This window comes from Denticeps clupeoides, chromosome 2 (genome assembly GCF_900700375.1).
Source record: "Denticeps clupeoides chromosome 2, fDenClu1.1, whole genome shotgun sequence".
Lineage (NCBI taxonomy): Eukaryota > Metazoa > Chordata > Actinopteri > Clupeiformes > Denticipitidae > Denticeps > Denticeps clupeoides.
The window spans coordinates 31695058-31711218 of NC_041708.1; the positions used below are offsets into that span (position 1 = coordinate 31695058).

At 44.8% G+C, this 16161-nt stretch overlaps 1 protein-coding gene across 4 annotated transcripts in view; it reads right to left on the reverse strand.

Annotated features, from left to right (window-relative positions):
* Nucleotides 1–16161, reverse strand: part of arhgef4 (Rho guanine nucleotide exchange factor (GEF) 4) — a 79923-nt gene that overhangs the window by 60773 nt on the left and 2989 nt on the right. The window contains exon 1 of one of the 4 annotated variants that reach the window (XM_028970127.1): nt 13390–13508. The exons of 2 other annotated variants lie outside the window; for them this stretch is intronic. In XM_028970127.1, coding sequence (XP_028825960.1) covers nt 13390–13449 — 60 coding nt within the window. In that variant the 5' untranslated portion in view covers nt 13450–13508. Of the gene's footprint in view, nt 1–2283; nt 2474–13389; nt 13509–16161 lie in introns of those variants that run through there. One more of the 4 variants, XM_028970129.1, reaches the window with a different exon arrangement.

Below are 16161 nucleotides of genomic sequence, written 5' to 3' on the forward strand. Positions count from 1 at the left end.
TCCCTCACCCCAGTTCTCAACTGAGTGTAAGGAGTCACAAAGCACAGCAAACACGACAAACATGCTGACAGGCATGCATCTCACAGACCTTACTTAACAGCTTTATATCAACCATCAACCGTCCTCCTGTCAGAAATCGTAAAATATCATGGTGGATTACTACATGCCCTGTCTCTGCAAGAAGTACAGAAACAGGACTGTTCTCCAGAGGAAGTGAAAAGCGGTAGGAATCACAAATAATCCTGCATTCACTCACTCACTCGCTGCTTATCCTAATCAGGGTCGGGGCTGCCAGAGCCCCTCCTGGCTGGAACGCTGGGAGTGGGTGGGGCAGGGCACTGGGTGGGGCACCTGCAACACTATAAACTATTGATATGTTGTTGATGATACAATTAAGTTGTCGTTTTGTTCTCCTGTAATGAAAGTAAAGCGTCTCATTGCAGACTGCTCAGAATCTGTTTCATGAATAAATGCCCCAGAGATAACGGCAACTGTAATGCTACTATTATACCAGCTGCTACTGCCACAGCTGCTGGGAAAAGAGAACTGTCCACCCCCCATCCTCCCTGGGGGGAGTGGAAAATGGCACTCCTTGCAATTAAAACTGGTTTATTTCCGCCCTCAGACAAGTCAGCTATGACAGGCCAAGACTCTATTTAGGCATCCACAGTTTTCCCCTGCCTGAAGTAGTTTAGCAGGCCGTTGGTATTTGCCGATGTGCTCGCTGCAAAACCTATATCAACAAGCAACAAATAAACTGCGGTTACATAAACACTGAGACAGTATGGAGCTTTATACTGTACAGCGTGGCTTTATAATGACGTGCTGGGTGATAAAGAAGGGTGCTGAATACAGCGGGAGCTGTCAAGATGTCTCTGGAGTGAATCACGCTCCATCTGTAGACGTGGACTCCCATACAGGAACGTTACTATGTTTTTTTCCTTGTCCACTATCCGAGAGCGATGGATCCCTTCACTTATAAGTGCTTAAAAAAGAAGTAGAAATGCAAATAAGGGTTAAACTTCCTTGCCACCGCCCAGGCCGGTGACTTCATCAACATAGGTCCTGTGCCAAGTTTTGAGGTTTCCCGCTCAACGCTACCACCCATCGTTCTCGCGAAAGGGAAAGGACCACGATCCCCAGCAGCATTAAACGATCCCACCGCGGTGCCCCCGACTCAAGTCCATCTCCCCGCCTGGAGATTTGGGGTCGGCTGCAAGGCTCGTCGCTAAACCTGATTATAAAGACCTGCTCCTGTCTCATTTTGTGCCATTTTCCTAGGATAAGATTTGTAAACCACTATTTCAACTAAAAGGACCTGGAAACTGCAGGTTACAGGTCTTACACGAGTTATTATGGAAAGGCGAGTCTTATTCGTGTGAGCTGCTTCCTTGCCTATTTTATCATATGAGAGAAAAATGAGAGAAAATTAAGAGATTCTCTTGTACAGCCTCATGTAGAAACTTTTTGGCGCGCTAATTTTGTGTTTCCATTAGACATGTTCATTTATGCGATTTGAAGTTGACTATAAATGTGACCACTGATGTTCCAGAAGTCTTTCAATCAAGGAATCATATTGGGCAAATCGAAGGAAGTGCTGGAGTACCTTGAGCTCGGGGTGTCCTCCCTGGCCACCCCAGTCTGGGTGTCGGTCTGAGCAGGTGCCATAATCAGTCGACAGGTGGAGGCCATTAACACTAAAAGCTGATAATACCCGCAGCGTACCCGCTGACCGGGTTCGCTCGTCAGGGCTGAGAGCGTAACCCCCCCCCCCCCTCTCTCTCTCTCTCACCGCATGTGAGGGGCCTGCCAATGGAGGCGTGAATAGAGAGCCCCCTCCGACGGGCTTCGCATTCCCCGAGATCACACAGCTTCTGCAGCCTGACCGTGTGAACGTAGCTGACGTTGAATCACCAGTGAAGAGGGAGGAACCAGTTCACTAGCAAAAATGATCTGTTGCCTCCAATATACAAATTTTACAAACTTCCTAAATGCTTTTAACGCCAGTTTTTGGCCCTCAGTGCTGATGCAAACAAGTGACAGAAACAGACACCTGACCACATCTCCATCAGATGCATTTACATTTTACGCCATTTATTAGACGCCCTTATCCAGAGCGCCTTACAATCAGTAGTTACAGGGACACCATGGTAGTTAGTGGGGTTTGAACCTGGCTCTTCTACCACCCTAGATGCAACACATCACCACCCAACACAAACACAATAAATCAGTGACACTAAATGAGTGACACTTCTCGACGAGAGTCAGGGAATGAGCTCTTACCTTGAAGAACGTGCGCAGGAAGTACATAACGCTCAGCATTTTGGAGGGTCTGGCGGGAGACGGAGAGCACCCCCCGCCCTCGCTCCCCCATCCGTCTCCTCTCTCCGTTCTCGAGGGCCCTGCTCTGGCTCTCGGACTCCCGGGCTTCACACGCTCATGCTAACACAACCTGTTGCTATTTTAGACGGTCTTGTCGTAGGACAGGGGGCAGCAGAGAGAGGGCGGGACAGAAGGAAGGAGGGAGGGAAGCGAACGGAGTCTTGCCAGAGGCTTAACTCTCAGGAGTTGCATAACACTGATGTCTTATGTATCTGATGCAACTCTACCATTTTCTCACATTCAAACGCCCAGAAAATGCCGTCATGAGAAAAAAAGTAGTCGCTGGAAAATTTGCGATCCGATTTTGTTGATTTTTTTTTAGGAAGGAACAGTTCCATCCAGTTGTGCCACACGATCTCCTTTAGAACCAGCCTGCCACTTCCACGACTCCACCGCATGGCTTTCAACAACTACACCTCCGCCGTGGGGCACATTGATCACGGAGAAGAAACCCGGCTCACACTAATGCGTTAAGCGTGTATTTACACGCTTAACCACATGTCGTCTTACAGCTCCCAGCTGTGGGGCGGCTGCAGGGCCGGGACAGTGGATTCCTGACATATTCCAGAGGCAGACAACATAAACAGCACCATCGCTGGCCACAAGGAGCAATGACAAAAGAATAATGTTGAGAATGTGGTTGAGAAATGATGCAGAGTCCCAATTTCTGATTAATCATATGAAGTGTAATAACATTGTGACAATAAATTGTGTCTAAATCATGTTCTGCTGTGCAAATAATATAATTAGAATCTGCCAAATGTGCAAAAAAAAACAATCTGGCCAATTTGTTACAAAGGAAAGCTGTGTGATGCCCTCTTTAGGCTGATCAGGGTATTGCGGCGCTGGCCCATAACCCACCTTTAACCAAAAATGTGAGGTCGATGCCTGAACTTAAAACCTGAAAAGTAAAAAATATATAATGAAAGAATTGCCTGATCTAATTCATAATGTCCAGCACTGCAAAGATTCTGGCAACAGCACAGCCCTCACTGTCATACTATACTTCAGTAAAAGGTTCAAACTATGTAGATTGTGTTGTTTAGTGTAATGTAATGTAATGCCCTGGAAATGAAATATGAGAGAAAAAAGCAAGCTGTTACACAATAACCAGCCTCAATTTTTGTGTTTCATAATTCAATAAAGAACCTCCAGAAAGGGCCTGTATGGGTTTCAAAGGGCTTGCTTGAGTGCTGCCTTGGAGTGGAAACATCCTTCCGTGCGAGGAAAGGGGCAGGCTGCATCGGCCCATGTGAAAGTGCTTCCAAATAAGCAAGCTTCAATTGTATCTGCCTCCAAAAGACAGAAGGGCGCGCAGGATCGCCCGAGGCACGGCGTGACAAAAGGTGAATAGGATATGACGGTCACCGTCTCAACTCTGAAGCGACAGGTGACACTGCCAGCAGGTTTTTTCTCTCTCCTGCTTTGTTTTGTTTAGTTTTCTGTGGGAAAGAGGATGAGCACGGAAGTGTCACGATACTTTACACATTTTATATCTAACTCCATAAGAACATACAATCCTGTCAGAAGCCATTTTTCTGGAACTGGATAGGTGATGTGAACAAGAACTTAGGGTACCATGAACTGGAACTGTGACTTTTTGTTTTTGACATTTGACATTTTCCCAGTAACACGTATGGCACCGTTACCAGACAGGCACACATTTATGACATAAAAAAAAAAAAAAAGTATATTACTGTAATATGAGAAACCCAAAGTACCAGTTCCACTAATTATATATTTTTGTCCTATAGCCTTTCCAAAAGGGCATTACCAGGGCAGACATTTTCAAACAAGCCTCACAGTAAGAGCTTCACTGCTCCCCTGCTTTCCCAAGGACAGAACAATAACCCTCCATCATTATCCGAGCACAGCGGAGCATCTTGGCTCCAAACCAGCGGAGACCCTTCCCACCCAAGCTTTTCCCACTCCGTCGCTCTTGCCACCACCCCCCCTCCCCACTTTAAATTATTTACTAATGTGCCTTTACTCTCACGATCACTCTTTGGACTATTAATCTCTCCAGCTCCCCATTTTCTTTCCACTCCCTATAGCACTCTCCCATCCACTCCGCGTGTCTGCACAACACCTTCCTGTTTTCCAGGAGTCAAAACTGAAAGCAGACTGACCACAAGTATTGCTGCATTATAAACAGAATCTGTAGCACGGTTTAAATTCATTATGATATAAATATCAGTAACCCACCAATCTTGGCCAAGTGAACGGGCATCGTTCTCTGTAGACCCACTTTTATTATCTATATTTCAAATGTGACAATGTAAAGATTTTTAATATCTGTTATTAAGGACACAGCTAATTCAGTCCATAGAAGCTTTAGAAATGTCTTGATTACTTTCTGTCTGTTTTGTCCTAAAAAGACTGGTGACAAGTACACCGCAGCAAAAGGTGGTCTGCAGAGAAATGCGAAACAGGAAAAACGTCACGAGTTGCTCCGCCTGCTACTGGCATGCCACAGCTTGTGACCAAACAATAAAATTCTCATCACAAATGACTGGAAAGGCAGTCAGTGATAGTGGAACATTGGCCCGCCCATGCACACGCATGCACACGTAAACGCGCTCACATACAAAAGGAAAGAACAAAGGCAATCACACTCTCGAAATCGTACCATGCCGGGGCGCCTGGGGGCAATTCGGAAAAGCCGTTAGCATATGGAATTCTTTCACGAGGAGTGTCCGCCGAACAGCCGCGGAGTCCTCCTTTAACCAAACACAAAGCCAACAGGAGACGCTCCAGTGAGGCCGTAAAGCAATAGACAGAGCCGCCTCACCCAGGCAGTCCGCGCAGCTTTCGGATTAGCTCGATGAGTCAAATAGGTCTGTGCATTCAGATGGGTGAACTTGATGAATGGTCTGTGTGGCGAGGACAGTTCCGGAAGAGCGCTGGCGTCTGAGCAATGTCAGCGCAGGGTGACTGATAGGGTCCTTGGCACAAGAGTGCTGTGGTGCCTCTGGAGCGCTGCCCGTGAGGTTATATGGATGTGCGTTCAAGTTTCATAAACAAGTGTTCACTCCTCGGGACAACATCACCGCTGGTGCGGACGTGCAAATAGAAATGAGGCCGCAGAACATTCTCAAGCAGAACAGGCGCGTGTTTACTGCAGCTGTTGGGCCGCCGCAGTGGGAAACTCTAAATGATTTTTTTTTTACTTTAAAGGGGGTGCACTATTACAGCATGTTGAGTGGCCGATAATGACAAACAGAATTAAAGCTGCCTGGTGAAGTGTTCAGAAAAGAATCAGCACAATGCGGTGTCATACGAAACCCAAGATCGCAGGGTTGGAGGTTAAACCCCATCACAAAAGGCTGGATCATACGAACGCATGACATCATCTGTGCCGTGAGTGTGGGTTGTCATGCTGTCCACAGCTCATGATTACATACGTGAGAACCCAGAATGGGAAACATGCCCCTCTGCCGTACTCACGGAATACTGACCTTTGACCTCTGTGTCGTATGAAAACTAAGGCATCCTACTATGCACGCATGCTGCCTGCACCTGCGTCAGTCAGAAGGTCTCGCACCACTTGGATGCTCAGGTTCATGTTTATGGCATGTTGGGGTATATGATATGTATTGTCTCTGTTATATCTACTGTTTATGTCTACGCTGTTTTAACAATGTTAAATTATCTAGAATGTCAAAACAAACATAATCAATATCTTTATTGTCATTGCAACAACATTGTACAACAAAATTAGGTAAATGTAGTAAAATACACATACACACACAACACAACACTCCAAAAAAAGGACCCACTTCTGTAATGTTGCTAAATGTTGGAGCAACAAAAACCACGCACAAGCGGGATTTGAACAACCCAAAGTAAGATGCAAAAATATACAGGACCTAACCCACTGCACCATGGACTGAAAATTACAGTAAAGCTCCTACGTCATGAGAATGACTTCCACTGCAAGTCATGGATGGGCCCACTGCAATTGTTTAAGGCATCGTTATCCTTACCGTCTGAGAAAAAACACCCCTGCTGGCATGCACCAGTCCCTGCGACTGCCTTGTCCTAGTCTCCCGGATATGGGTTATAATGGGATGGCAGGCAGTGTTATTTATCATTCATGAGGAAATAACTTTCCATCTGAGGTTTAGACAGCATTACAGGAAATGAGATTTGTTCACCAAACTGCCTTTCTGTTCAAACACACACACACACACACACACACACACACACACCTACCAACATCCAGTCTCTCCGGAATGAATATAAACACAGGGCTCGTGTTGATACTATGCTGATGTCACAACTATAAAAATTAAACCATCCAAACTTAAAAGTGGAAACATTTGGAGTTTTATAAAGGGAACTAAAAAAATGCTCAGTGAGACACACAGTAAAAGCAAATTAACATTCTTCCAGTCAAATTCTTCCAGCTTACTTTAGAAGATAATCAAATGTCTTAAGTTTAACAAAGTAAACTGTAAATATCCAATTAAACTGATACAAACACACACACACACACACCTGACGCCACTGAGTCTCTAAGAGACCCCATTGTAACTCTTGTCTTTTTAACTAGAGGCCTGAATGGAGGCTATGAAAAGCACTGCTGTGATTCTGTGGGAGTCGGACTGTGTGTGTGTGTGTGTTTTTGTCCTGGGCGGTCCCGGGTGCGAGGCAGCACCGGTGGGTAACTGTGAGAATGTTTCGTTCATCCTCAGCACCCTACAACTGTCAAGCCCCCTTGCTGTCACCACGGTAACCCATCAAGATGGTAGAATAATTAAGAATTTGTTTGTTCATTTGCATCTCAAGCTGAACATGCACCCCTTCTGCAGCACGAGCGTTTGAACACAGCAGCCCCCCTTCAGCCTCTCCCGGCTCCCCAGCTTTCTGAGGGCACTTAAAACACGTCTTTGTGTCTTTAACTTAAGAATGGACAAGGATATGTGTTTTTGTCCATTTCACAATGCTGGGGACGAGGGTGGGGTGGGGTGTGTGTGAGTGTATAGGGGGGGTGCACACACACTGACATACTCATACACACACATTCATCCACACATACTTTCACAGACTCTTCCCACGGGCTGACGCACACACCCCACATTACACACACACGTACAGTATACGTGCACTTTCATAAATGCATACACACACACAGGACACACACCTACCCTGTCTCGTTCTCCGCCATAAACGCGCATGTTCTACCCATGACCGGTGTGAGGGAGGCCAGCGCAACACACATTGACTGTTGGATGCTTGTGTGGTCTCTCCTTGTCCTGATGAGTGAGAAAGCCACGCTCCCCACATTTCTCTCAGCTGTCAGACGGTGCCCACCCACACGCCGAACCAGGGTCGCCCCTATTCTCCCCCCTGTACCCCAAGCACCATCATCAGTGTTGCGAGTCAGCGAACCAAAGCTCATTACCACACATAACGCCAGCTCCAGCTCCTCCCAAAACAATGTAAAATTCGACACATTCCACTGTTTTCTTTCAGTTCAAAGGATGTGAGTCTCTTCCCAGAAGGCAGTCTGGGACAGTCACAACAAAAAGTAGATAGATAGATAAATAATATCTCATGCAATCTGCTGGATCTTCTCAAGTTGATTAAAATGGAAGGACTATCAAGTCCTAATAATAATAATTATTATTATTACAAAAATTAAAAAATGTCAGTGTATTTAATGTAGACAGGAGGGTGTCCCACGTCTAGCTATGACATGAACGTGCTAATTTTAGCCACATTCTGCAAAGGACAGAGGCCAGTAAGGTCACTGCCCACACATTTCTTAATCTCTGATGAGTTATGACACTTTTCTATCATGATCAGCATGAAGGTTTTTAGCAAGCTGTTCTACAGAAGCTCTTCTGCTAATGGTGCCCCAGTTTTCCTTCCTGGTACCCTTGTTTGCTACCACAAGACCTGCTGTGCAGCATCACAATTCTTTTCAGACTGCCGTAGGTCATGCCAGACATAGCTTAAACATATAGCATCCATCCATAAATTCATCTTACCACGAGGTTCAAAAATGTAATTACTGGTCACATGACAGCCGAAACACCAGGCGATGGCTAACTGGCCACGCCAACCGGCCACCTCCTCCACAGCTGGTACTGAGAGGCCAGAGGTAACCTAACCATTCTCAGAAAGACCACAGGCCCAGAAAAGAAAAGAGAGGCCAGTCATTACCACCATCCCTCCACTTCCCTGCCTCTTCCTCATGCAGTTATTGTAAGGAAGTATTTTTTCCCCCCTTCACGTCTTCCCATAAATTTTCTTTGGCTTACTCAACCATTGGCTTGGCTCTTAGGGACTCTCAGGAACTTCTCTCTCCATTTCAACCAAGCTGTGAAGTTCTTACCATTTCGCACAGACACAGAAGAGGTTAACTCCGTCCAAGTAAAGAGACTTAAATGAACATAAATCAGTCTGATGTTTTAGTTTAACTAAAGCCCCCCACCCCCAAAAGACAAAAAAAAAAAACATAAGAGATGAAAAAACATAAAATGCAAACCTATCAGTCTCCAGCACCTGCGTGCCCAGTCTGACAGGCTGAACATAACTCAATGCAGCTCCAGGCACTGAGTAAAGCAGGGGTAAAAAGCCTGTAAATACATGTTCTCGGGCCCTTTAAGACGCCAGGTGGCTCTGATATCTTACCAGGAGCAAGAGAGCGGAGAGATTCATTAACCACCACAATGCAAAAAGGGACTTCCCTTTGGGGTGTCAGGCAGGCTGAACCTCATCATCTTTCTGTCATCTGGCCAACAACCCCTCCCAACCAGGAAAAGGCACCGCTCCTGTGTCTTTCGACAGAAAAGGCCCAGGCTGGTGACATACTGAGGACATGGCTGGTCATCCTCTCCAGCTGCGGTTTTGAAGCTTATGAATCAACATGTGATGACGTACTGAAATGCTAATTGAAGAAAACCTTTGACAGTAAGCTCATTCAGAACATACAAATTTGAAATTATCACTATATATTCTGTGATCCTGCGTTAAAGGTTCTTATTAAACCAGTAAGCTCTTAATTTAAAAAATCTATATTCTGTCAGTACACTACCACAAAAAAAAACTATTTCAAGCGTATCTAAGATAATTAACTCTAATACTACACTTGATGTAGGTCATGAGTTACACGGTGTGCACTATATATTAAAGGTATGATATCCACATACGGAGAAAAAACAAAGCGGGGAGGAAAAAAAGACATGAAAAAGAAGTCAGGACAACGCAGCAACTGTTGAAAATAAATCAACATCGCATGCCAGAGTCGGATTTGCATTAGTCGTCCCAGAATAGCAGGAACCGAAAAAGAAGAACAAAGGGAGCAAGCTGGACGGGTCACAGCGCTGCCTGTGTAGCTGCTGTGGTCACACGCTGACTCCACCCCTAACCCCAGAGGAGCATTTTAATTGGACTTTGGAGTGATTTAGCAGCAGGTCGCGCTTTGGATGGAACCGGAGAAAGTTCGTTGCAGATGTTGTTATGCCAGCATAGCACCTTGGGTATTGTGTGACAAAACGAGTTGTTCCAGCAAGGTATTACATGAATCTCATCCACTAATCCAGTCTTGGGTGGTGTGTGGGTGGTGGATCTTCTGAAAGGCTCCAGTGGTTTTTGACAAGTCTGGCAGGACCTGTGAAATTAGCCTAAACCTTATCTGGTCACAGCTTACAGGCCATGGTACGGGTATCTGTCAGCACCGCTGAAATGCTTCCAGCCTATCACAACGCAAGATCTGATCTAACTGTACGACAGCATGTGAACACTTGTGAGGTTTGGCCTTTAATCCCTACCTCAGATTCTCATACCGTTGGGGCACTCAGACCAGAGACTATTGCCTGTTCCTAGGTCACATTATAAGCTCAGAGGTGATAGAGCCTGTGCACGCCCCACGTTTATGAAATGACCTAACAATCAGTGTCAGACAGGCGCCGTCAATCACTGCGTTTAAATCTAGCTTAAAAACTCACTTTAACGCCCTGGCTTTTAACCCAGTGTGAGGTGGTTCTTATATGGTGTTCTTATGCAGTCCTTTCATAACTCTTAAATGTTTTCTGTTTTATTCGACCCTTTGTTTAATTCAAGACCCTGTATCTCCAGAAGATGAGCAAATCTTTTCAGCCCTCTGTGCCAGAGAGCAACAATTAGTGGATGCAAGACTGCTGATGTCTAACACCAAATTAGACACAGTCATACCGACAGAATAAAATGGAATAGAAACATTATGTGCAGTCAGCAAATACATTCTGGACATGTTAAAAGCACGTAAATCCATGCCAATACCAGAAATCTTTACCTGCAATGCTATATGTTGCTGTGCTATCACAGTGTGTGCATAAACCAATCCATCCTAAATTTCGCAGTGGTCTGATACACCAAGTTGTCTTTACTATGAAAATATGTCCTAAATGTTTTCTGTTTTATTCAACCCCTTGTTTAATTCAAATTGCTGCATGTCATGCACATTATTATTTTTTTTTTGTCCATGTGGGTCCTGTAATAAATAAGAAAAATATTTTAATGTACAGCACCTCCGGGCAGCTCTATAAATAAGGTATGGTATGGTGTACTGGCTTTACAAATCTCAATCTGCTAAGTTTACCTATTTACCACTATGTTCAGTGACTGGTAAAAGAGGTAAAGGAAGACTCCAGACTCTTCTCTGTCTTGCCACCAAGGTGCAGGAATGAACCTTCCCTAGACGTCTGAACAGCTGAGTCTAGTGAACCCGCATCGGAATGCATTCACTGACAAAGACTTCAAAGCGCTTATCGAGAGGGGAGAACCATATGGCCACAAGTGACATTTTGCAAACTTTAAAGGGCAGCCAAACCATTTAAAAAAATCATTTGTTATATGTCAGCAAAGAATCCTTTTCTTTTTCCTTGGATAACTTTTTCCTTGGATAAGTATTCAGTTCAGTATTCAGCCTACATGAAGGACTTCGCATGTGTTTTTTTTTTACATGAAATACATTCACATAATTATACACACTGTTCTATATAACTATGGCATCACGAAGTATGGAACTCCTGACCTTCCAACAGGCCACTATTGACAGATTTGTAATGCTGACCAGTGAGGCATCCTGATTGGGTGATGTAACTTTGGCCTTGTCGCCTATTTCTGGCTATTTCCAGATTAAACTCTGGGGGCCACACACTGAGGATGTGTACCACTCTGCCAGATGTGTTGGGGCAGAGTTCCAGGGGGTTGATAGGATATTACTATACTGGGCTTAAAAAAAAACAGTTTGTAGCCATGATAAGTTGATGGATATCTTCGAGGGCCACGGCTGAAACACTGCATTTGTTAAAGGTCTTATTCAAACACAGGGCAGGCATCCAAGAGGGCTAAATTGCAGGTTTCCTTTTGATTTCCTCTTGCATGACCAAACATACTGAACAATTCTTTAGTGGTCAGTGCTCCGAGGTCCAAGACATGAAGAAAACGCAGGAGATCACATGAATTGTCTCTTCCAATTGCAAGTGCAAATATATCATGATGTGGAAAGCTTTTTTAAAGGATTGGCGCCGTAGGGGCATGGGATACGCACACAATGACCATATGTGTTCACCATCCAATGAGAAAATGTTTGCATATGCAAGGAAGTCCCATAACGTTGCCGAACCTCCTGCGGTTACACCTCATATGTCTTGTTCCGCTTCTCAATGCGATTCAAAATAAGCCTCTTGAGGGAACAATTCAGTGACTTATTCCTAATGCAGTGGAATGCATCCCAGCACTTTGGCCCATCACACTAGCGAGCTGCATGCATTTGGCAGAGCAGATACATCTGGATGCTGCATGAGCCAGCTCAGTCAGCTGTAGGGAGAAGACCCTGTATCTCCAGCAGATGAGCAAATCTTTTCAGCCCTCTGTGACAGAGAGCAACAATTAGCGAATGCAAGACTGCTGATGTCTAACACCAAATTAGACATTATGTGCAGTCAGCAAATACATTCCGGACATGTTAAAAGCACGTAAATCCATGCCAATACCACAACAAATTTTCACCTGCAATGCTATATGTTGCTATGCTATCACAGTGTGTGCATAAATCAATCCATCTTAAATTTGGCCGTGGTCTGATACACCAGGTTGTCTTTGCTATGAATATATGAAAAAAAGCTGTACTGGGAAATTCTATACTGCAACCTGCAGCCTGCACAGCATGGCCAAGAACCATGATCATGTTTTGCTGAGGCAGCTCCCACCTAATTAAGCAATGCTGATATCATTAATCAAGATATGATAAATGATTAATCATGAAAACTTCATAAATGGCCAGACGTTAGCAGCTTCAGCGGTTCTGATTCTAGGCATCGCTGACCAGGTTAGATCCAGACCTCGGCTGAAAACACCAGAATGTAGGGAGCTAAATGAGGGCAATGAATCTGAATTTTGCTGTGTAAAACTAAAATAATGCAAAAAAAAAAAGCACGGACGTGTCTCTCGTGTCGGAGCACTGCATTCTGGGCAAAGACCCCCTGTGTTTGACCCTCTTGTATGACAGGAATGTAGGCGCTATTCAGCATGCACTCAGCTTTATTGACCTGTGCAGAGTGCACATAATGTTCCCTAAACGGCTCACACATGCACTGCTGCAAGTGCTGTGGTGACAAGAGACAGCAACCGATGTCACTTGTGTGAACAGAAAAAAAAAAAAAAATTAGTTCTGAATGACCGTAGGCAAGTGAACTTCCTGCAAAACATAATAATCTCAGAATGGGGAAAAGTATGTGGACTTATATGGAATATATGTATGTATAAATTATATCTAAATCTTACAGACTGTTTAAGGCTAATCTCAGACTAAATCAGCATTTAGAGATGAAAACTGTTATTTGGGTTTCTGTGGTTACCTGTGTTAACGCTGCTGTCCTAGCACATCCTTACACTTTAAATCCTTTTCAGTTAGTGTCACAGACAGTGCCAATTCTTTAAATCAGAAGTAAAAACACGCCCAAAAGCAGTCAAACGCATTTTAACCCCGCCTCCTCCTCCACACCTCCTCACCTGAGACATGACTCTCGACAACCATCCTTCTTCTAACAAGAGTGGAGCTGTCTCAGCCATGCTCCCACAGACTTCCCGCTATATCCAGCCGTCCTCACGCCACAACTCCCTCAGACAAACGGTCCGGGAGAAAACAGGAAAGAGGCGGAAAAAAAAAGAGCAAGAGCAAGAGAGAGAGAGACAGGGCGAGAGAGATTGGGAGGAGGCAGGGTACGGAGGGGGGAATGCGGCAATTAAACTCTGGACAGTGAACTTCGGATCGGCCATGCTCCTGGGAAGGGGCTGATATCCTCTCTGGCAAATCTCTCTCTCTGGGGCTCAGACCAGGTGGAGGCTCTGCCCAGGGCCAGCAACAGTACAACTCATGTGGGATCTCTCTGGGTCACTGGGGTCACGACGGAAGGAGAAAGCAAATTGAGATATTTGCCTCACTAAAAGACTTGAATGAGTTGGACATGCTGGTGCTTGGACGGAAAAAAAAAGATCTGGCTTTCAGGTCCTTCACATGTTTTACCAATCAAGCCAGCTAAAGCATTGAGCGCCGTCCAATAAGGAAGTCCTTTTATTGGTCCACTTTGACCTGGAACGCAGGATGATGTCAAGTGGCCACGGAAAAAAGTGTTTGTACAAGCATCCCCACCACCCCAAAGTTGCACACACAAAGACACACTAACACACACACTACAGTATCAGCACAGCAAGATTTAGTTCCACACAGCAACACACTGGGAAGTGACAGGCAGGTCCAGTAGCCCAGCTGATAAAGACCCGTAAAAACCCATTCCAGCTCAGCACCCCCCAGTCTTTACTCTTTTCACTCTGAGCCAAACCAATAACAAATAGCGCGAGAGAGCAAAATGGATGCACGGGTGTCGTTCGAAATGCGCAGAAAACAGTGAAAAGAAGAGCTTTTGACATCCCAACAAACCAAGCCAAACCTCTTGACGGCTCTGGCCTTTTAAGCCCATGAATCGGCCCTGAAGCAGCACAAAGCAAGTGAATGCAGCCCCTGTGAATACCGCGGTCCTAAAAAGACAGGCAGGACATGCTGGAAATTAGAAGTATGCAAAGCAGGGAGGTTGGGGGGGGGGGCAGGATTCATTTTGCCAGGCATAATCTGGGAAGTCCTGTCTGTGTGTAAAAAGATACAATGGCAGCGGAGTAATGGCCTTGCACTGACGATTAGCTCATTTGCTTTACCGTGTGAGCGGTTCGTGAAAGTTTAAAGCACAACATGTCGTTTCAGTGCAAAAATGAGACACAAACCTCACTGCACACAGGAGAAACGACCGTTCCCGTCTTTTATTTTTGATGCCGTGTGGTTCGGAGGCATCCCGAACCACCACGTTGGAATTTTAACCCCTTCGTGCCCCCCTGGCCGACAAAATTACACACTGCACAAGTCACCGTGCCCAGCGGCCGTTTGAAGCGTGTGCCCAGTCTGAGGTTTGTGTTGGCAGGGAGAATCCCTCTCCCTTCACGAAACCACGCCAAGGAGGGAAGCGCAGAAGGACTGTGAGATTCCAGGTTCAGCCTGAGGTCGCCACAGACAGTTTTCACCCGCTCTACGGCAACTAGTCATGGCAACAGTTTTTGGGGTGTCGGGGTCACCCCAACGGTGATCTTTTTGTCAACTCAATTTAACCTCTCAACATCACTACAAAAATTTGTGGAATTCAATGAAAAATACTACATTCATACTACAGGAATCCATAAAAATAAATACTACCAAACATGTTTAATTTCAGATGCCACGAAAAAAAAAAAAACATAAAAAAAAAAGTAAAGGTAAAAAGAAACGCCCATCTAGAACCTTCTGCATGCCTGATGGTTTAACCATTTCTGGCATCGGATGACTGTGTGAAACCAAATCCCCTCCTCGGATTGTTGTTTTTGTAAAGTGACAGTCACAGCCTTCTTTCCATTCAAACAATAATTGTTCTAACATTTGCAATGAATCAGCCGGACTAAAATAGGAGTAGGAATCACAGAGTAACCCGTGATTGGACAATATAAGTATGCCTGGGATATCACAATTACATCATATACAGTACAGGCCGAACGTTTGGACACACCTTCCCATTTTATGTTTTTTCTTTATTTTCATGACCATTTACGTTGGTAGATTCTCACTGAAGTCATCAGAACTATGAATGAACACATGTGGAGTTATGTACTTAACAAAAAGTGGAGACCTGGCCTCCACAGTCACCGGACCTGAACCCAATCGAGATGGTTTGGGGTGAGCTGGACTGCAGAGTGAAGGCAAAGGGGCCAACAAGTGCTAAACACCTCTGGGAACTCCTTCAAGACTGTTGGAAAAGCATTTCAGGCGACGACCTCTTGAAGCTCATCGAGAGAATGCCAAGAGTGTGCAAAGCAGTAATCAGAGCAAAGGGTGGCTATTTTGAAGAAACTAGAATATGTTTCCCATTATTTCACCTTTTGTTAAGTACATAACTCCACATGTTCATTCATAGTTTTGATGCCTTCAGTGAGACCAAGTAAATGGTCACGAAAATAAAGAAAACGCATTCAATGAGAAGGTGTGTCCAAACCGTTGGCCTGTACTGTACATGATATGATTCAGTGATAATCAATATATTGCAGATCAGTTGGCTCTATATTGGCATATGAGCATTTTAATATTACATTTAACATCCAATGTCCAATCCACCAGTGTATTGATAATGTACCACAGTATTATCACACTATAATTCCATACTTGTCCACACCCGTTTATGAGAAAACAGGTACAATTACTAGTGAAGA